The following is a 23,099-nucleotide window of genomic DNA, read 5'->3' on the forward strand; positions in this document are numbered from 1 at the left end:
TGACAGGATGCTGGTTGGTTGGACCACAGTGGCAGGATGCTGGTTGGGTGGACCACAGTGACATGATGCTGGTTGGTTGGACCACAGTGGCAGGTTGTTGGTTGGTTGGACCACAGTGACAGGATGCTGTTTGGGTGGACCACAGTGACAGTATGCTGGTTGGTTGGACCACAGTGGCAGGTTGTTGGTTGGTTGGACCACAGTGACAGGTTGTTGGTTGGACCACAGTGACATGTTGTTGGTTGGTTGGACCACAGTGACAGATTGTTGGTTGGACTACAGTGACAGGATGCTGGTTGGTTGGACCACAGTGGCAGGTTGTTGGTTGGTTGCACCACAATGACAGGATGCTGGTTGGTTGGACCACAGTGACAGGATGTTGGTTGGTTGGACCACAGTGACAGGTTGTTGGTTGGACCACAGTGACATGTTGTTGGTTGTTTGGACTACAGTGACAGGATGTTGGTTGGTTGGACCACAGTGACATGTTGTTGGTTGGTTGGACCACAGTGACAGGTTGTTGGTTGGTTGGACCACAGTGACAGGCTGTTGGTTGATTGGACCACAGTGACTGGGTGCTGGTTGGTTGGACCACAGTGACAGGATGCTGGTTGGACCACAGTGACAGGATGCTGGTTGGTTGGACCACAGTGACAGGATGCTGGTTGGTTGGACCACAGTGGCAGGTTGTTGGTTGGTTGCACCACAATGACAGGATGCTGGTTGGTTGGACCACAGTGACAGGATGTTGGTTGGTTGGACCACAGTGACAGGATGTTGGTTGGTTGGACCACAGTGACAGGTGGTTGGTTGGACCACAGTGACAGAATGCTGGTTGGTTGGACCACAGTGACAGGCTGTTGGTTGGTTGGACCACAGTGACAGGTTGTTGGTTGGTTGGACCACAGTGACAGGGTTCTGGTTGATGGACCACAGTGACAGGATGCAGGTTGGTTGGACCACAGTGACAGGATGCTGGTTGGTTGGACCACAGTGGCAGGATGCTGGTTGGGTGGACCACAGGGACATGATGCTGGTTGGTTGGACCACAGTGGCAGGTTGTTGGTTGGTTGGACCACAGTGACAGGATGCTGTTTGGGTGGACCACAGTGACAGTATGCTGGTTGGTTGGACCACAGTGGCAGGTTGTTGGTTGGTTGGACCACAGTGACAGGATGCTGGTTGGTTGGACCACAGTGACAGGATGTTGGTTGGTTGGACCACAGTGACAGGATGCTGGTTGGTTGGACCACAGTGACATGTTGCTGGTTGGTTGGACCACAGTGGCAGGATGCTGGTTGGTTGGACCACAGTGACATGTTGCTGGTTGGTTGGACCACAGTGGCAGGTAGTTGGTTGGTTGGACCACAGTGACAGGATGTTGGTTGGTGGACCACAGTGACAGGTTGTTGATTGGTTGGACCACAGTGACAGGATGCTGGTTGGTTGGACCACAGTGACAGGATTCTGGTTGGTTGGACCACAGTGACAGGTTGTTGGTTGGACCACAGTGACAGGTTGTTGGTTGGTTGGCCTACAGTGACAGGATGTTGGTTGGTTGGACCACAGTGGCAGGTTGTTGGTTGGTTGGACCACAGTGACAGGATGCTGGTTGGTGGACCACAGTGACAGGCTGTTGGTTGGTGGACCACAGTGACAAGATGCTGGTTGGTGGACCACAGTGACAAGATGCTGGTTGGTGGACCACAGTGACTTGTTGCTGGTTGGTTGGACCACAGTGGCAGGTTGTTGGTTGGTTGGACCACAGTGACAGGTTGTTGGTTGGACCACAGTGACAGGATGTTGGTTGGTTGGACCACAGTGACAGGATGTTGGTTGGTGGACCACAGTGACAGGTTGTTGATTGGTTGGACCACAGTGACAGGTTGTTGGTTGGACCACAGTGACAGGTTGTTGGTTGGTGGACCACAGTGACAGGTTGTTGATTGGTTGGACCACAGTGACAGGATGTTGGTTGGTGGACCACAGTGACAGGTTGTTGATTGGTTGGACCACAGTGACAGGTGGTTGGTTGGACCACAGTGACATGTTGTTGGTTGGACCACAGTGACAGGATGTTGGTTGTTTGGACCACAGTGACAGGATGTTGGTTGGTTGGACCACAGTGACAGGTGGTTGGTTGGTTGGACCACAGTGACAGGTGGTTGGTTGGTTGGACCACAGTGACAGGATGTTGGTTGTTTGGACCACAGTGACAGGTTGTTGGTTGTTTGGACCACAGTGACAGGATGTTGGTTGGTTGGACCACAGTGACAGGTGGTTGGTTGGTTGGACAACAGTGACAGGTGGTTGGTTGGTTGGACCACAGTGACAGTTGGTTGGTTGGACAACAGTGACATGTTGTTGGTTGGTGGACCACAGTGACAGGTGGTTGGTTGGACCACAGTGACAGGATGTTGGTTGGTGGACCACAGTGACAGGTGGTTGGTTGGACCACAGTGACAGGTGGTTGGTTGGACCACAGTGACAGGATGCTGGTTGGTTGGACCACAGTGACATGTTGTTGGTTGGTTGGACCACAGTGACAGGATGTTGGTTGATTGGACCACAGTGACATGATGCTGGTTGGTTGGACCACAGTGACAGGATGCTGGTTGGTTGGACCACAGTGACAGGCTGTTGGTTGGTTGGACCACAGTGACATGCTGTTGGTTGGTTGGACCACCTTTTTCACCCATGTACTGTCAGGTGCCTGTTTTCTGAGAAGAGAGCAGCGGATCGGAGGACACGAGCAGAGCAGAGGAGAGGAGTGGAACAGAGGAGAGGAGCAGAACAGAGGAGAGGAGTGGAACGGAGGAGAGGAGCAGAACGGAGGAGAGGAGCGGAACGGAGGAGAGGAGCGGAATGGAGGAGAGGAGTGGAACGGAGGAGAGGAGTGGAACAGACAAGAGGAGCGATCAGTAGAGCGGTCAGGCAGAGTGCTGCCTTGAGCTGAGAGGAGAGGAGTGGAACGGAGGAGAGGAGTGGAACGGAGGAGAGGAGTGGAAGGGAGGAGAGGAGCAGAACGGAGGAGAGGAGCGGAACGGAGGAGAGGAGCGGAACGGAGGAGAGGAGCGGAACGGAGGAGAGGAGTGGAACGGAGGAGAGGAGTGGAACGGAGGAGAGGAGCGGAACGGAGGAAAGGTGTGGAACAGACGAGAGGAGCAGAACGGAGGAGAGGAGCAGAACGGAGGAGAGGAGCGGAACGGAGGAGAGGAGCGGAACGGAGGAGAGGAGTGGAACGGATTAGAGGAGTGGAACGGATTAGAGGAGTGGAACGGAGGAGTGGAGCGGAACGGAGGAGAGGAGCAGAACGGAGGAGAGGAGCAGAACGGAGGAGAGGAGATTCTTCTAAAGCCACGGGGCTGAGGAAGGAGGAAGACAGAGAGGTCAGGGAAGTGAGGGAGGGTGAAGAAAGATGGAGGGATGGAGCGCGGGATGGAAGATGTGTGTCGTGTAGGACGAGGCAGAGCACGTTGCGGGAGAGAGCTACTCTTGTTATGTCATTTATTACATTCTTACTCCTGGATTTATTTCGTAACAAGCTGCAATTTTATTTGTTTGTTTATGCCTCCCAGTTATCTTCTGACAAAAGAGTAATCTCTCTCCAAATGATAGGGTTCAGAAAATTGTACAGTCTCTTTTTCACCAAGACATTTAAACACAATAGAAGACCTGTGAGAGAGCAAGAGAGATTTGGGAGGGAGAGGGAGAGAGATATGCTTGGGAGGGAGAGGGAGAGAGAGAGAGGCTTGGGAGAGAGAGATTTCACTTTTGTTTATTATCTATTTCACTTGCTTTCCCATGCCTATAAAGCCCATTGAATTGAGAGAGAGAATAAAAGGGCAACCAATGAAGAACGAACACCATTGTAAATACAACCCATATTTATGTTTATTTATTTTTTCTTTGTAATTCAACTATGGGCACATAATATGACATGTCTTTATTCTTTTGGAACTTCTGTGAGTGTAATGTTAATTGTTAATTAGTATTGTCTATTTACTTTTGTTTATTATCTACCTCCCTTGCTTTGGCAATGTTAACATATGTGTCCCATGCTAATAAAGCCCTTAAATTGAATTTAAATAGAGAGAGAGCGAGAGCGAGAGAGAGAGACACAAAGAGAGAGAGAGAGATACACAAAGAGAGAGAGAGACACAAAGAGAGAGAGAGCAAGATACACAAAGAGAGAGAGAGAGAGAGAGAGAGAGAGAGAGAGAGAGAGAGAGAGAGAGAGAGAGAGAGAGAGAGAGAGAGAGAGAGAGAGAGAGAGAGAGAGAGAGAGAGAGAGAGAGAGCGAGACAGAGAGAGACAGAGAGAGAGAGAGCGACAGAGAGCGACAGAGAGAGACAGAGAGAGACAGAGAGAGACAGAGAGAGACAGAGAGAGAGAGAGAGGCTTTGGAGGGTGAAGTGAAGAGACAAACAAAGATGTGGCATACACGCAAGCCATGCACACACAAACACACACACCACACACAAACACACACACGAACACACACACACAATACTTTTCATTTGTGTCCAATGAGCACCTTACATGTCAAAGTGACGTAGAGGCAGAAGGTAGAACCAGAAAGGGTACTGAGTAGTACACATACTGTAGATATACTGCAGGAGACCAGACACTATCGTTCTTCTTTGCATTGTTATTATGGACCATTGGGTCCTCTCCTTCCATTTTCTCTTTCTATACTAAAGCTCAGGTCACGAAATCTATCCCATTTCAGGGATATTTTTTGTTGTTGTTCATTAACAAAACAATGTTGTCCTCTGGTTTTTATCACAACACCCATACCCATTCATTCTGTTCTAAACATTGTACAGGTTGATCTGGGCCTGGTCTGGCTACCCTGCTGCTGGATGGAGATTGGGTCTGGAAAAGCGGGACAGGGACCAGCCTCTACCTTATCTCCCCCCACCAGACAGCAGTGATTTAGACTGAGCTGCACACACTGTCCCCCCAGTCCCAGATGACCTGGCTTGTCCGTGCTATTTGTTTTCTGTGTTAATAAAGTGCTCAGATAAGACCCGGCCTTTATCTCGCTACAAGCTCTTCTAACAACGCTCTCTAGCTCTCCTCTCCACATTAAATGAACAAGATATGCAAATGGTTTCTTCCACTGTTCATTTAGAGGGAGGCCTGGGAAATAATTAAGCAGGAGCTCACAGAGACAGCATACCGTGTGTGAGTGTGTGTGTCTTTTTTGTGTATGTGCGTGTGTGTGTGTGTGGGGGGAGTTCTGCTGACCCCGAGAGGAGAAGGGATGGAGAGGGGGAATTGGAGTGAAATGGGAGATATGAGAAAGAGATCGAGAGGAGAGAGAGAGAGAGAGAGAGAGAGAGAGAGAGAGAGAGAGAGAGAGGGAGAGGGAGAGAGAGAAGAGGAAGAGACCAGAGTTAAAGAGAGAGAGGAAGAGAGAGAGAGAGAGAGAGCGAGATGAAGACTGAGCAGTAATGAGAGAGAGAAATAGAGAGACCAGAGAGTAAGATAGAGAGGAATGGATGGAGAGAGAGACCAGTTAAAGAGAGAGAGGGAAAGAGACCAGAGTTAAAGAGAGAGGGAGGGATTTAGAGAGAGAGAGGGAAAGAGAGACCAGAGTCCAAGAGAGAGAGGGAGGGATGGAGAGAGAGAGAGGGAAAGAGAGACCAGAGTCCAAGAGAGAGAGGGAGGGATGGAGAGAGAGAGAGTGAGGAAGAGAGACCAGAGTTAAAGAGAGAGAGGGAGGTATGGAGAGATAGAGAGAGAGAAAGAGAGAGAGGAAGAGAGACCAGAGTTAAAGAGAGGTATCTTTGTTTGTCCATCATGCTCTGATAAGAGTCGAATAATAAGGCCATTGCGCCCTACTCCATTAACTTTGTCTGCTGTGTGGTAGACAGGCTTTCAGCACTAGCTGTTCCCTCCAATAGAGTAGTGTACTACCCTGCTACAGTACCCTCTGGGCTTGACAGCACCATTGTAATGGTATTACTTCCATGGCCCAGACTCTGGAGAAGAAAGAGGGTCTGATTTCTGAGGCTGCATGTACTCCATATAATACGAAGTCTGCGACAGCATCCCAAAGGACACCCTGTTCCCCTTATAGTGCACTACTTTTGACCAGGGCTCAAAGTACTACATACTATATTGGAGAAGTAAGAGTGTCATTTGGGACGCACAGAGCCTCTGATAATTGGGCTAAGGACAGTCTAATGGGTCGTTAAGTAGGCAGAATGGGACATTTTAATGAGATTACACGAGGGAGCGGTGTACAGGCACAAGTGGTGCAATTATCCCCACCCTGCTTTTCTCAATGGTGGTCCCCTCCATCCCATCCAATATGTTCTCCTTCCTCCCCCTGTCTCTTTCTTTCTCTCTGTTTGTCTCTCGCTCTCAATGGTGGTCTCCCTCCATTCCTTTCCCCTTTTAGCCTGTTGTCTTTCTCTCTCTCCCAATTTTCATTTTCAATTTAAGGGGCTTTACTGGCATGGGAAAAACATATTTACAGTTGAAGTCAGAAGTTTACATACACTTAGGTTGGAGTCATTAAAACTCGTTTTTCAACCACTCCACAAATTTCTTGTTAACAAACTATAGTTTGGCATGACGCAAGTCATTTTTCCAACAATTGTTTACAGACAGATTATTTCACTTATAATTCACTGTATTACAATTCCAGTGGGTCAGAAGTGTACATACTCTAATTTGTCTGTTCCTTTAAACAGCTTGTAAAATTCCAGAAAATTATGTCATGGCTTTAGAAGCTTCTGATAGGCTAATTGACATAATTTTTGTCAAAATGGAGGTGTACCTGTAGATGCATTTTAAGGACTACCATCAAACTTAGTGCCTCATTGCTTGACATCATGGGAAAATCAAAATTAATCAGCCAAGACCTCATAAAAGAAATTGCAGACCTCCACAAGCCTGGTTCATCCTTGGGAGCAATTTCCAAACACCTGAAGGCTCCACGTTCACCTTTACCTCTGAGGAAGGAGACGCGTTCTGTCTCCTAGAGATGAACGTACTTTGGTGCGAAAAGTGGAAATCAATCCCAGAACAACAGCAAGGACCTTGTGAAGATGCTGGAGAAAACAGGTACAAAAGTATCTAGATCCACAGTAAAACGAGTCCTATGTCGACATAACCTGAATAGCCGCTCAGCAAAGAAGAAGCCACTGCTCCAAAACCGCCATAAAAAAGCCAGACTATGGTTTGCAACTGCACATGACGACAAATATCATACTTTTTGGAGAAATGTCCTGTGGTCTGATGAAACAAAAATAGAACTGTTTGGCCATAATGACCATCGTTATGTTTGAAGGAAAAAGAGGGATGCTTGCAAGCCGAAGAACACCATCCCATCCGTGAAGCACGGAGGTGGCAGCATCATATAGTGGGGGTGCTTTGCTGCAGGAGGGACTGGTGCACTTCACAAAATAGATGGCATCATGAGGTAAGAAAATTATGTGGATATATTGAAGCAACATCTCAAGACATCAGTCAGGAAGTTAAAGCTTGGTCACAAATGTGTCTTCCAAATGGACAATGACCCCAAGCATACTTCCAAAGTTGTGGCAAAATGACTTAAGGACAACAAGTCAAGGTATTGGAGTGGCCATCACAAAGCCCTGACCTCAATCCTATAGAAAACTTGTGGGCTTAACTGAAAAAGTGTGTGTGAGCAAGGAGGCCTGCAAACCTGACTCAGTTTCACCAGCTCTGTCAGGAGGAATGGGCCAAAATTCACCCAAAATATTGTGGGAAGCTTGTGGAAGGCTACCCAAAACGTTTGACCCAAGTAAAAAAAATTAAAGGCAATGCTACCAAATACTAATTGACTGTATGTAAACTTCTGACCCACTGGGAATGTGATGAAAGAAATAAAAGCTCAAATAAATAATTTAATTATTATTTTGACATTTAAATTTCTTAAAATAAAGTGGTGATCCTAACTGACCTAAGACAGAGAATTTTTACTAAGATTAAATGTTAGAAATTGTGACAACTGATTTTAAATGTATTTGGCTACGGGGTATGTAAACTTCTGTCTTCAAATGTACATTGCCAAAGCAAGTGAACTAGATAATAAACAAAAGTGAAATAAACAAAAACTTTTACAGTAAACATTACACTACAAAAGTTCCAAAAGAATAAAGACATTTCAAATGTTATAGTATGTGCAAATAGTTAAAGTACAAAAGGGAAAATAAATAAATATAAATATGGATTGTATTTACAATGATGTTTGTTCTTGACTGGTTGCCCTTTTCTTGTGGCAACAGGTCACACATTTTGCTGCTGTGATGGCACATTGTGGTATTTCACCCAATAAACATGGGAGTTTATCAAAATTCAATTTGTTATCAAATTCTTTGTGGATCTGTGTAATCTGATGGAAATATGTGTCTCTAATATGGTCAAACATTTGTCAGGAGGTCAGGACGTGTGGCTCAGTTTCCACCTCATTTAGTGGGCAGTGTTCACATAGCCTGTCTTCTCTTGAGAGCCATGTCTGCCAATGGCAGCCTTTCTCAATAGCAAGGCTATGCTCATTGAGTCTGTACATATTCAAATATTTCCTTAAGTTTGGGTCAGTCACAGTGGTCAGGTATTCTGCCACTGTGTACTCTCTGTTTAGGGCCAAATAGCATTCTAGCTTGCTCTGTTTTTTTGTTAATTCTTTCCAATGTGTCAAGTAATTATTTTTGTTGTTTTTTCATGATTTGGTTGGGACTAATTGTGTTGCTGTCCTGGTGCTCTGTGGGGTGTGTTTGTGTTTGTGAACAGAGCCCTAGGACCAGCTTGCTTAGGGGACTCTTCTCCAGGTTCATCTCTCTGTAGGTTATGGCTTTGTTATGGAAGGTTTGGGAATCACTTCATTTTAGGTGGTTGTAGAATTTAACGTCTTTTTCCTGGATTTAGAAAGTCAGCGGATATTGGCCTAATTCTGCTCTGCATGCATTATTTTTGTCGAAATCTGTATGCAGAGTCCCAATTTGGAGATTGCCCCATTTTGTGAATTATTGGTTGGTGAACGGACCCCAGACCTCACAACCATAAAGGGCAATGGGTTCTATTACTGGTGAAGGTATTTTTATTTTAGCCAGATTCTAATTGGTATGTCGAATTTAATGTTCCTTTTGATGGCATAAAAGGCCCTTCTTGCCTTATCTCTCAGATCGTTCACAGCTTTGTGGAAGTTACCTGTTGCGCTGATGTTTAGGGCAAGGTATGTATAGTTTTTGTGTGCTCTAAGGTTAGGTGTCTAGATGGAATTTGTATTTGTAGTCCTGGCAACTGGATATTTTTTGGAACACCATTTGTTTTGCCTTATTGATATTTACTGTCAAGGCCCAGGTCTGACAGTATCTGTGCAGAAGATCTAGGTGCTGCTGTAGGCCCCCCTTTGGTTGGGGACAGAAGCACCAGCTCATCAGCAAACAGTAGAGATTTGACTTAAGATTCTAGTAGGGCGAGGCCGGGTGCTGCAAACTGTTCTAGTGCCCTCGCCATTTCGTTGATATACGTATATGTTGAAGAGGGTGGGGCTTAAGCTGCATCCTTGTCTCAACCCATTGCTCTCTCTCTCTCTCTTTCTCTCTCTCTCTTTCTCTCTCTCTTTCTCTCTCTCTCTCCCCATCTTTCTCTATCCTTCTCTTTTGAAGGAGTCATGTGCAAGTGTTGAATTAGGAACACAAAATATTTCACCATTGAGGTGCCAGGACAGAGAAGAGCTTGGCCTGGGCTGAGCAGAATCTGCCCTCCTGTACGGGTAGTGCCCGGGTTGGGTGTGTAGGGTTTGAGCATAGCCTGGTAGGGAGGTGTAGGTAGGGAGGGGCAGTTCCTCTTGCTGCTATGTAGCTAAGCACCATGGTCTTGTAGTGGATGCGAGCTTCGACTGGAATCCAGTGGAGTGCCACTATATAGGGAATAGGGAATCGGACTCCTATATACGGAATAAGGTACCATTTTGGACACAACCAGACCGACCAAGGTATTAATGAAGGCTCATTAAACCATATAGGAATAATATAGATTATGAATGGGGCAGAGGGCTGGGGGGAAAGGGAAGGGGATGCTGTATAGTACAGAGCAACAGAGAGAGAGGTGGGCTTGGATAAATCCTGTTCTGTTCAGATAATCCTCACGCAGAGCACCATTTATATAGGAAGTTGTCCTATTTGTGTATAGCTAAATTCATTCATATTTGATAGGTAGTTAACTTGCAGTTAACACATGAATCTGGTAAGAAATGGAACTAATATATGTTCATCAAATATATGTTCATTATTTTTTTATTTCACCTTTATTTAACCAGGTAGGCTAGTTGAGAACAAATTCTCATTTACAACTGCGACCTGGCCAAGATAAAGCAAAGCAGTGGGATACAAACAACAACACAGAGTTATTTGCTCTGGTTTGAGTCGCGCTGTGCAGACTGGCGAGAGTTGTCCGGGCTAAAGGTAGCTGATGACCGCTAGCAGGGGCTAGCTGACCACTAGCTAGTAGCTAGTTAGCTGGCTAGCCTCTGTTGGGGGCTTCCATTTCAGAGGATTGATCTGCAGGGCTTGTGTGGTAAACCATGCCAATTGGAAAAATAGGTATAGTGGCCAAAGAATTTGCGCGATGGGCCTCTTAAGCTAACAGTCCGATGTGCTCTAGACAGCTAGCGGGCCGCGGCTAGCAGGCTAGTGGGTGGGCATACAGGGGACGTCACGACGGAGCAGTCAGTTGAAAAACCCCCTCGGGGTTTCCCCCCTCATCCCCTCATATCTCCAAACAACTATAAGTGGATTTGAATGTGTGTCTGTTGATTAGATCTTGTTTGGAAATTCAAAATGACCTACACTGCATATCCATGTTTGATGTTATTTTGTATAATGATTTCCTTTCATAGAATTACAATGAGGGACACCAGTAGGACTGTCTTGGCTCTGTTGATGTATACTACTATATACAGTGGGGAGAACAAGTATTTGATACACTGCCGATTTTGCAGGTTTTCCTACTTACAAAGCATGTAGAGGTCTGTCATTTTTATCATAGGTACACTTCAACTGTGAGAGACGGAATCTAAAACAAAAATCCAGAAAATCACATTGTATGATTTTTAAGTAATTAATTTGCATTTTATTGCATGACATAAGTATTTGATCACCTACCAACCAGTAAGAATTCCGGCTCTCACAGACCTGTTAGTTTTTCTTTAAGAAGCCCTCCTGTTCTCCACTCATTACCTGTATTAACTGCACCTGTTTGAACTCGTTACCTGTATAAAAGACACCTGTCCACACACTCAATCAAACAGACTCCAACCTCTCCACAATGGCCAAGACCAGAGAGCTGTGTAAGGACATCAGGGATAAATTGTAGACCTGTACAAGGCTGGGATGGGCTACAGGACAATAGCCAAGCAGCTTGGTGAGAAGGCAACAACTGTTGGCACAATTATTAGAAAATGGAAGAAGTTCAAGATGACGGTCAATCACCCTCGGTCTGGGGCTCCATGCAAGATCTCACCTCGTGGGGCATCAATGATCATGAGGAATGTGAGGGATCAGCCCAGAACTACACGGCAGGACCTGGTCAATGACCTGAAGAGAGCTGGGACCACAGTCTCAAAGAAAACCATTAGTAACACACTACGCCGTCATGGATTAAAATCCTGCAGCGCACGCAAGGTCCCCCTGCTCAAGCCAGCGCATGTCCAGGCCCGTCTGAAGTTTGCCAATGACCATCTGGATGATCCAGAGGAGGAATGGGAGAAGGTCAGGTGGTCTGATGAGACAAAAATAGAGCTTTTTGGTCTAAACTCCACTCGCCGTGTTTGGAGGAAGAAGAAGGATGAGTACAACCCCAAGAACACCATCCCAACCGTGAAGCATGGAGGTGGAAACATCATTCTTTGGGGATGCTTTTCTGCAAAGGGGACAGGACGACTGCACCGTATTGAAGGGAGGATGGATGGGGCCATGTATCGCGAGATCTTGACCAACAACCTCCTTCCCTCAGTAAGAGCATTGAAGATGGGTCGTGGCTGGGTCTTCCAGCATGACAACGACCCGAAACACACAGCCAGGGCAACTAAGGAGTGGCTCCGTAAGAAGCATCTCAAGGTCCTGGAGTGGCCTAGCCAGTCTCCAGACCTGAACCCAATAGAAAATCTTTGGAGGGAGCCGAAAGTCCGTATTGCCCAGCGACAGCCCCGAAACCTGAAGGATCTGGAGAAGGTCTGTATGGAGGAGTGGGCCAAAATCCCTGCTGCAGTGTGTGCAAACCTGGTCAAGAACTACAGGAAACGTATGATCTCTGTAATTGCAAACTAAGGTTTCTGTACCAAATATTCAGTTCTGCTTTTCTGATGTATCAAATACTTATGTCATGCAATAAAATGCAAATTAATTAATTAAAAATCATACAATGTGATTTTCTGGATTTTTGTTTTAGATTCCTTCTCTCACAGTTGAAGTGTACCTATGATAAAAATGACAGACCTCTACATGCTTTGTAAGTAGGAAAACCTGCAAAATTGTCAGTGTATCAAATACTTGTTCTCCCCACTGTAACTATAACATGTTTTTACTCTGCTTGATGTGAAATACAAGAATATGTACAAGTTCTTCTTCTTCTTCTTATCTCTCCCACTGCTCTTCCCTCCCTCATTTATTTGGTTGTTTCATTCTGGTGGTTTATCAGTCGTTCTTTGAGACACAGAGTCAATCAAGTTTTGACTAAGTGGCACAAAATCTAATTCATCTCTCGTGATTTATTTTTTATTTTATTGCGCTGACTTTTAAAAACTTTAGTCTGAAGTTGTCCTCATTTCAGGACATTATACTGAACTTCATGTCAAGTCAAAATGAAGAGAGAAAATAAACAGGTCTGTCGTAGGAGTTTTGGAAATGGGGAAATTTCAATAATGTTTGTGTGTGCTTAATATGTGTCTAGTCTGTGTGAATGAGTTCTATAAAAAGACCAACCAAAGCTTCTGAATAAGATGTGTCTGCATTCACCATGCACTTACATGTAATTGACCTAAAGAAACTATTTCAATTGGAAACAAGCTGTAGCTACACTTATCTTTAATCAATTCCAAATAGTAACTGTTTTACATGTTATTCAATTGCATGTTTGATAATGAAGGCCATTCCAATATAGTAGCTAAGAAATAAAACAGAAAATTATATCTGAAAGTGAATGTTTAGCTGACTAGTATTTTAATTAGAATTCACTGATATGAAGTATTAACGATTGTGTCCTTACTTACATAATAACAATGACATAATTGCCTTCTAGACGTTTTTGTTATACCACTGAAACAAATGGTGACAAATTAATTAAAGTAAAATAATATATTTTATTTAACAAATGATTGGCTTCAATCCTATTGCAGATTTAGACAGACAATGAATTCTGACTCAAAGACATTCAGGAGGAGTTGTTGACATGTATTTTGTTGTTTTTTCTTGATTCTTTGTTTTGTCTTGATTTCCTCCATTGAGCCGGTGAGTTTAATCTGCCGTTGAGAAATATCCTTGGTTAATTACTCCTCCCCTCACACCAAATGAAAACATGCAGCTCTGAATTCATTAGAGAGCTAACCAACCTTCAACTAAATTAATCTACTTCCTTTTAGGCGTCACTCTGTGCAACAAGTTATCTACTCTTTTTTTGTATTTTTGTATTTTTTTGCCCCAAAATGGCTGTCTCAAGATGCAATAAAAAGCTATCTTTATCTTTTCAAGTATCCAAAAGATTTAGTGTATTGATGTGTGTGTGTGTGTGTGTGTGTGTGTGTGTGTGTGTGTGTGTGTGTGTGTGTGTGTGTGTGTGTGTGTGTGTGTGTGTGTGTGTGTGTGTGTGTGTGTGTGTGTGTGTGTGTGTGTGTGTGTGTGTGTGTGTGTGTGTGTGTGTGTGTGTGTGTGTGTGTTTCTGTCTGTCGATGTTTTTCTGCCCGTCTGTGTGCCTGTCCGTCTGAGTGTCAGTGAGTCTCTCTCCTGCACAGCTAAGATCCTATAGCAACCATAGATCCTATAGCAACCACATATCCTATAAAAACTATACAGCCATCAGTCTATTAACCCTGCGGTGAATGCTTTGTTCCTCCATGTTTGTTGCACGTCACAAGACATTCATTTCCCCCGTCTGCCTGAAGCGAAGAGTGACGAGCGAATCTGTCCCCAGCCATAAAACCCTTCTTTAGTGTTGGTGAATGCACTGGGCCGCCTGAAAAGGTCAACACACATTAGAGAAGGAGGAGAGGAGAGCGGACAGGTTGAAATCATCTCTGGTTTGTCCTCATGCCAAGATGGTTGAGTTAAACTCAGGCGATCCTGATCCTATGAGCTAGGCCCCTCCCCTATGCACCAGGATCCTCACATACCAGGCAGGCTCCACCCATATGAGCAAGGCCCCTTTCGCAATTTCTCCCCTTGTTTTAGGCCCCTCTCCTATAAACTAGTCCCCTCCTCCAAAGGGTCTTTTCCTGAGAACTGTCATGACAGAGAGTGGGCAATATGTTCATATTCTATCTTATACATCTTATACCATAAGAATACAGTGAAACTGTTTGCTGTTGCAGACAAACATAGATTATCATTGAGTCTACCTACATAATATTTGTCCAGAGGATAGACATTAATATTTACAGAAAGTGACATCACAGGAAGTGACATGCCAGTTCCAATATTCCAACCGTTATGTCAATTAATGGGATTTTAAGACCATACTGTATTCTCTGTATTAATTGTAATTTGTTTAGAGTAGACAATTTTGCAAAACAATCTCCAAAGAAACTGGCATACTTGCAGCAACAGAGATATGGCATTGCCAGCCCTTTTAATTCTGGCATGTGCGGCCATCTGTGGTGCTGTTTTAATTCCGGCATATTTTGACGTATGTTAGCTGTCAGTCAAACTGCGCACAAGTTAAACTGAAACTAACCTTGAAGGTTGAAATTAGGATTTCATTCCGAAATTTTGGCATTAGTGTTAAATTGATTAATTCAGAGATTTAGGCATTAGGGTTAAGATTAGGCATTGATTCCGAGTGGTTAAGGTTTGCGATAAGGTTAAAATGGAAAAACAAACATTTCAAAACAAAACTAGCACTGGGATTGAACCCACAATTCCCTGAGCTGTAGCTCGCGGTTTAAACTAGATGCTAATAGATGCTCGCGTTACCCCTAGTGGACAGTAGGACATTTTCATGGAAATAAAATGCCACCCCATGCCATAATTTCACCATTTAAAATATGGCTAAATACTTCATAATCCACTAGAATTTGGCAATTTCAATTTGCTGTTTTGACTTACTTCAGTGAAAGCTATGGGTGTTCCTGGGTAACAGAACACGTTCACTTCCTGGTTAGAGTAGCCTATATGTGGGAACATGACAAATGCTGTCACATATAACAAGACATTAAATCATTCATCTGACTTGGATCCTCTGTAGCCTTTGTCAAAGCCTTTTAGTAGTTCAAATGTTGTGAATTCAAGACACACAAGTCATCATTCTACTGACATGTTGACATTTCAAAGGTTACTGTATAAAAAACGGACAGTATTATTATGAGAAAGAAGCACAGTATATATATGACACACCAACCAAAAACATGTCATACACCATTTATAAATAGCCCAATTTTTTTTAAACCTTCTCCTGACAACAGTTAGGATACCCTTTTTGGTCATTTCAAGTACAGGTACATTCAAAGTGTGGTAGAGAGCACTGTGAGCAGAGGATGCTGGGAAGGTAATACGGCGTGGGTGTCTTACCTGTGGGATAGCGCTCTATGACAGGTAGGTCATCCACCTGTAGTGTGGCGTTACCGCCACTCCGCGTAAACTTCACTATATGGTACTTTCCATCATTTACAAACTTTGCTGTTTCCTCGATATTTATGTCGTCCGTTCCAACATTAAATATAACTGCAATGTTTCCTTTTTCCTGTTGACACAAAAAAGAAAGAGAAAATAAGGTTTTATAGATGAGAAGGAAATGTTTCTTGATGAGAAGGACGTTTATCTTGATGAGAAGGAAGTGTGTCTTGATGAGAAGGAAGTGTGTCATGATGAGAAGGAAGTGTGTCTTGATGAGAAGGAAGTGTGTCTTGCTGAGAAGGAAGTGTGTCTTGCTGAGAAGGAAGTGTGTCATGATGAGAAGGAAGTGTGTCTTGATGAGAAGGAAGTGTGTCTTGCTGAGAAGGAAGTGTGTCATGATGAGAAGGAAGTGTGTCATGATGAGAAGGAAGTGTGTCATGATGAGAAGGAAGTGTGTCTTGATGAGAAGGAAGTGTGTCTTGCTGAGAAGGAAGTGTGTCATGATGAGAAGGAAGTGTGTCTTGATGAGAAGGAAGTGTGTCTTGCTGAGAAGGAAGTGTGTCATGATGAGAAGGAAGTGTGTCATGATGAGAAGGAAGTGTGTCTTGATGAGAAGGAAGTGTGTCTTGCTGAGAAGGAAGTGTGTCATGATGAGAAGGAAGTGTGTCTTGATGAGAAGGAAGTGTGTCTTGCTGAGAAGGAAGTGTGTCTTGATGAGAAGGAAGTGTGTCTTGATGAGAAGGAAGTGTGTCTTGATGAGAAGGAAGTGTGTCTTGATGAGAAGGAAGTGTGTCATGATGAGAAGGAAGTGTGTCATGATGAGAAGGAAGTGTGTCATGATGAGAAGGAAGTGTGTCTTGATGAGAAGGAAGTGTCTTGTATATTCCAAAGCAGATGTTTGGTTGCTTTATAAAGAACAGCAAAGTGTAAGAGTCATTGTGTTTATGTAGTGATGAAGAAGATGATGATGGTAATGATGATGATGATGACGATGATGATGCTGATGATGATGATGCTGGTGATGGTGATGATGTTGGTGATGATGGAGATGATGATGATGATGGCGATGATGATGGTGGTGATGATGGTGATGATAATGATGATGATGATTATGATGATGGTGGTGAGGATGATGATGATGACCACATCCACGCGTTGCCACTGAACTGTAGATACCCTCTGATTATGTTTACACAATGAAAGGAAATAGTGAGCTAATCAAATCAGAGACATTACAAGGAAGTAATACTCAGTATAATGCTGTCTGAATCGATTTCCTTGTCACTATACATATAGTTATCAATTCTAATCAAGTGTTACAACAACGTCCACAATCAATATTTATTTCTGTTTAGCCACTGATATCTGGATTTAACAAAATAATAAAAACATGAGTAGGCTACATATTGGTTCGGTAATGCAAATAACTCAGGGGGCTGAGCAATGTTTTTTACTGATTGCCTTTGTTAAAAGACTACCTTGTGTGTTCTCTTAATAAACCAACTCAGTTATTTACTGACGCTTTTCTCCTTATTATTTTTATATCAGCATGGCTATTGTGACTTCCGGGTAATGAGAGAGACCATCTGTATATTGCTGTGTGCCCCAAAGCACAGTTTAAAACTTAACCTACTCATCAGTTTAACAATTGGTGATTTAGAGTCCAATCAGAAGGTAGGAATATAAACTTGTCAGAATGTATATGGCATTCAGATCTGATTGATACGGATTGGTTCAGTGTTTTGCATCAAACAAGAATAAACCAAATGGAATCAACTAATACCAAAAATATGTTCAATACTGTGTGTCTGTTCCGTGCCTTGTCATTGTCACACCATCTCTGCCCCCGACACAGGTCAGGCATGTGTTGTAATGAGCTCTAGTAATACACAAAGTGAAATAAACAATACTAATTAACAGTAAACATTACACTCACAAAAGTTCCCAAAAAATAAAGACATTTCAAATGCCATATTATGTGCAATTAGTTAAAGTACAAAAGGTGAAATAAATACACTGGCTTGCAAAAGTATTCACCCCCTTGGCATTTTTCCTATTTTGTTGCCTCACAAACTGGAATTAAAATGGGTTTTTGGGGGGTTTGTATCATTTGATTTACACAACATGCCTACCACTTTGAAGATGCCAAATATTCGTTTTTTGTGACAGAACAAGAAATAAGACAAAAAAAAACTGAAAACTTGAGCGTGCATAACTATTCACCCCCCAAAGTTAATACTTTGTAGAGCCACCTTTGAAGCAATTACAGCTCCATTTCTTTGGGGGTTTGTCTCTATTAGCTTGGCACATCTAGGCACTGGGATTTTTGCCCATTATTCAAGGCAAAACTGCTCCAGCTCCTTCAAGTTGGATGGGTTACGTTGGTGTACAGCAATCTTTAAGTCATACCACATATTCTCAATTGGATTGAGGTCTGGGCTTTGACTAGGCCATTCCAAGAAGATTAAATGTTTCCCCTTAAACAGCTCCAGTGTTGCTTTAGCAGTATGCTTAGGGTCATTGTCCTGCTGGAAGGTGAACCTTCATCCCAGTCTCAAATCTCTGGAAGACAAACAGGTTTCCCTCAAGAATTTCCCTGTATTTAGCTCCATCTATCATTCCTTAAATTCTGACCAGTTTCCCAGTCCCTGCCGATGAAAAACATCCCCACAGCATGATGCTGCCACCACCATGCTTCACTGTGGGGATGGTGTTCTCGGAGTGATGAGAGGTGTTGGGTTTGCGCGAGAAATAGCGTTTTCCTTGATGGCCAAAAAGCTACATTTTAGTCTCATCTGACCAGAGTACCTTCTTCCATATGTTTGGGGAGTCTCCCACATGCCTTTTGGCGAACACGAAATTAGTTTGCTTATTTGTTTCTTTAAGCCATGGCTTTTTTTCTGGCCACTCTTCCGTAAAGCCCAGCTCTGTGGAGTGTACGACTTAAAGTGGTCCTATGGACAGATACTCCAATCTCCCGCTGTGGAGCTGCCTCTCTGATTAATGCCCTCCTTGCCTGGTCCGTGCGTTTTGGTGGGTGGCCCTCTCTTAGCAGGTTTGTTGTGGTGCCAAATGATTTCCATTTTTTAATAATGGATTTAATGGATTTAATGTTCAAAGTTTCAGATATTTTTCATAACCCAATCCTGATCTGTACTTCCCCACAACTTTATCCCTGATCTGTTCGCAGAGCTCCTTGGTCTTCATAGTGCCGTTTGCTTGGTGGTGCCCATTGCTTAGTGATATTGCAGACTTTGGGGCCTTTCAGAACAACTGTATATATACTGAGATCATGTGATAGATCATGTGACACTTAGATTGCACACAGGTGGTCTTTATTTAACTAATTATGTGACTTCTGAAGGTAATTGGTTGCACCAGATCTTATTTAGGGGCTTCATAGCAGAGGGGGTGAATACATATGCACGCACCACTTCTCTGTTTTAATTTTGTAGAATTTCTTCATTTCACTTCACCATTACATGAAATCCAAATAGAAATATATTTAAATTAAAGGTTGTAATGAAACAAAATTTGAAAAAAGCCAAGGGGGTGAACACTTTTGAAAGGCACTGTAAACATAAAAATGGGTTGTATTTGTTCTTGTTTGTTATTCACTGGTTGCCCTTTTCTTGTGGCAACAGGTCACAAATCATGCTGCTGTGACGGCACACTGTGGTTTTTCACCCACTAGATATGGGAGTTAATCAAAATTGGGGTTGTTTTCTAAATCTTTGTGGATCTGTGTAATCTGAGGGAAATATGTGTCTCTAATATGTTCATACATTTCCTTCTCTCTCTCCACCCACTCTCTCTCTATTTCTCAATCTGCCTCTCTCTTTCTGAGCTGCTTTGAAGGGAGCAGCTGGTTGGAGGCTCAACCCTACAGCACAGTACAGCAGCACACTGCATGAGATTATCCAGTCAGCATAACCTCTCTCTCTCTCTCTCTCTCTCTCTCTCTCTCTCTCTCTCTCTCTCTCTCTCTCTCTCTCTCTCTCTCTCTCTCTCTCTCTCTCTCTCTCTCTCTCTCTCTCTCTCTCTCTCTCTCTCTCTCTCTCTCTCTCTCTCTCTCTCTCTCTCTCTCTCATTCACTCTTTCACCCACCTCTCTATCTCCCTCCCTTTTTCTCTCTGCCCAATCACTCTAACACTGAGTAAGCAGTGAGCACATCCCACAGCCAAAAGCTACTTCTAGCTTCCCCAATTAGAAACACTTGTAGTGTGTCACACCAGATTACGGAAACTAGGACGTTCCTCTGGTTTATAAATGTCATTTCAAAGGAAGCCGAGAGTTAACACCAGATTGTATCAACTGATACCATTAAAGCTACAGTAAGTAATTCACTACCTCACTCCCCCTACCCACTCTCACTCCACCTTCACTCCCTCTCTCCCCCTACGCCCACATCTGTCTACACTCACTCCCCGTACATTCCCTCACCCCCTTACACTCCCAAACTCTCCCCTACAGTCCTTCGCTCCCCCTACACTCCCTCACTCCCCCCATACTATCTCACTCTCCCCTATACTCTCTCTCCTACATTCCCTCACTCCCCCTACACTCCCTCACCCCCCCTTATACTCCCTCAATCCCCCCTATACTCCCTCAATCCCCCCTATACTCCCTCAATCCCCCCTATACTCCCTCTCTCCCCCTACACTCACTCCCCCTACATTCCCTCACTACCCCTACACTCCCTCACTCCCCACTACACTCCCTCACTCCACAAATTACAGCAAAAATACATAAAAAACTGTGTTAGTGGAAGAGATGAAAGCAATTATAGTGATGCTTTTATTAGTACTCCTTCAATATCCATTTAATGCTCCCCAATGTCTCTTTAAATAATTCCCGGCATTTAGTCACAAAATGCCTTTTCAATTTTCTAAAGCAAAATGATTTGAGAGGGGGGAGAGGGCAGGGGAAGGGAGAGACAGGGACAGAAAGGTGGGGGTAGACAGAGGGTAGAGGCAGAAAGTAAGAAAGATAGAAAGAGAATAGATTTATTATTGTTTATTTCACATTTGTTTATTATCTATTTCACTTGCTTTGGCAATGTAAACATATGTTTCCCATGCCAATAAAGCCTCTTAAATTACATTTAATTGAAAATTAATTGCGAGAGAGAGAGGAACTCAAACACAAACACATGGTCTCTCTCTCTAGCTCTCTCTCTCTTTCTCTCTCTCTCTGTCAGTATAACTTCAGAAATCTAGTTTAAAAGGCTTTAACGAGGTGGTACCTAGGGATAGTTAGGGCTCTAACTGGGTGGTAGCTAGGTGTAACTAGGGCTCTAACTGGGTGGTAGCTAGGGGTAGCTAAGGCTCTAACTGGGTGGTAGCTAGGTGTAACTAGGGCTCTAACTGGGTGGTAGCTAGGGGTAGCTAAGGCTCTAACTGGGTGGTAGCTAGGTGTAACTAGGGCTCTAACTGGGTGGTAGCTAGGGATAGCTAAGGCTCTAACTGGGTGGTAGCTAGGTGTAACTAGGGCTCTAACTGGGTGGTAGCTAGGGGTAGCTAAGGCTCTAACTGGGTGGTAGCTAGGTGTAACTAGGGCTCTAACTGGGTGGTAGCTAGGTGTAACTAGGGCTCTAACTGGTTGGTAGCTAGGGGTAGCTAAGGCTCTAACTGGGTGGTAGCTAGGTGTAACTAGGGCTCTAACTGGGTGGTAGCTAGGGGTAGCTAAGGCTCTAACTGGGTGGTAGCTAGGTGTAACTAGGGCTCTAACTGGGTGGTAGCTAGGGGTAGCTAAGGCTCTAACTGGGTGGTAGCTAGGTGTAACTAGGGCTCTAACTGGGTGGTAGCTAGGGGTAGCTAAGGCTCTAACTGGGTGGTAGCTAGGTGTAACTAGGGCTCTAACTGGGTGGTAGCTAGGTGTAACTAGGGCTCTAACCGGGTGGTAGCTAGGGGTACAGTAGCTAGGTGTAGCTAGGTATATTACAGTCAATACCGAAATCTAGTTGAAAGGCTCAAACTGGGTGGTAGCTAGGGAAACAGTAGCTAGGGAAACAGTAGCTAGGGGTACAGTAGCTAGGGGTAGCTAGGTATATTCCAGTCAGTAGTGAAGTCTGGTTGAAAGACCCTAACTGGGTGGTAGCTAGGGAAACAGTAGCTAGGGAAACAGTAGCTAGGGGTAGCTAGGTATATTCCAGTCAGTAGTGAAGTCTGGTTGAAAGACCCTAACTGGATGGTAGCTAGGGAAACAGTAGGAACTGGGTGGAATAAAGAAGAGGGTGCCATTCGGGACACATTCCCAGTCCATTTACCCCCATCCAGCCCTCTTGCTGTACATACACACATACTCTACCCCCCACCAGCTCCAGCCCTCCTCTACCCCCCACCAGCTCCAGCCCTCCTCTACCCCCCACCAGCTCCAGCCCTCCTCTACCCCCCACCAGCTCCAGCCCTCCTCTACCCCCCACCAGCTCCAGCCCTCCTCTACCCCCCACCAGCTCCAGCCCTCCTCTACCCCCCACCAGCTCCAGCCCTCCTCTACCCCCCACCAGCTCCAATCAATCAATCAAATTTCAATCAAATGTTTTTATAAAGCCCTTCTTACATCAGCTGAGGTCACAAAGTGCTGTACAGAAACCCAGCCCGAAACCCCCAAACAGCTAGCAATGCAGGTGTAGAATCTCCTCTCCAGCCACCCTCTCCAGCCCTCCTCTACCACCCACCAGCTCTAGCCCTTCTCTACCCCAACACCAGATCCAGCCCTCCTCTACCCCTACACTAGATCCAGCACTCCTCTACCCCTACACTAGATCCAGCCCTCCTCTACCCCCCCACCAGATCCAGGCCTCCTCTACCCCCCCACCAGATCCAGCCGTCCTCTACCCCTACACTAGATCCAGCCCTCCTCTACCCCTACACTAGATCCAGCCCTCCTCTACCCCCCCACCAGATCCAGCCCTCCTCTACCCCCCCACCAGATCCAGGCCTCCTCTACCCCCCCACCAGATCCAGCCGTCCTCTACCCCTACACTAGATCCAGCCCTCCTCTACCCCTACACTAGATCCAGCCCTCCTCTACCCCCCCACCAGATCCAGCCCTCCTCTACCCCCCCACTAGATCCAGCCCTCCTCTACCCCCCCCACCAGATCCAGCCCTCCTCTACCCCCCACCAGATCCAGCCCTCCTCTACCCCCCCACTATATCCAGCCCTCCTCTACCCCCCCCCCCACCAGATCCAGCCCTCCTCTACCCCAACACCAGATCCAGCCCTCCTCTACCCCCAACCAGATCCAGCCCTCCTCTACCCCCCCCACTAGATCCAGCCCTCCTCTACCC

At 44.8% G+C, this 23,099-nt stretch overlaps 1 protein-coding gene across 22 annotated transcripts in view; it reads right to left on the bottom strand.

The window, feature by feature from the left end:
• LOC139571467 (neurexin-1a-like) overlaps positions 1 to 23,099 on the bottom strand; it is an 865,000-nt gene that overhangs the window by 169,152 nt on the left and 672,749 nt on the right. For all 22 annotated transcript variants that reach the window (XM_071394377.1, XM_071394372.1, XM_071394379.1 and 19 more), the window contains one exon: positions 15,762 to 15,933. In XM_071394377.1, coding sequence (XP_071250478.1) covers positions 15,762 to 15,933 — 172 coding nt within the window. The remainder of the gene's footprint in view (positions 1 to 15,761; positions 15,934 to 23,099) is intronic.

The sequence above is a fragment of the Salvelinus alpinus genome, chromosome 3 (assembly GCF_045679555.1).
Source record: "Salvelinus alpinus chromosome 3, SLU_Salpinus.1, whole genome shotgun sequence".
NCBI classification, from domain to species: domain Eukaryota; kingdom Metazoa; phylum Chordata; class Actinopteri; order Salmoniformes; family Salmonidae; genus Salvelinus; species Salvelinus alpinus.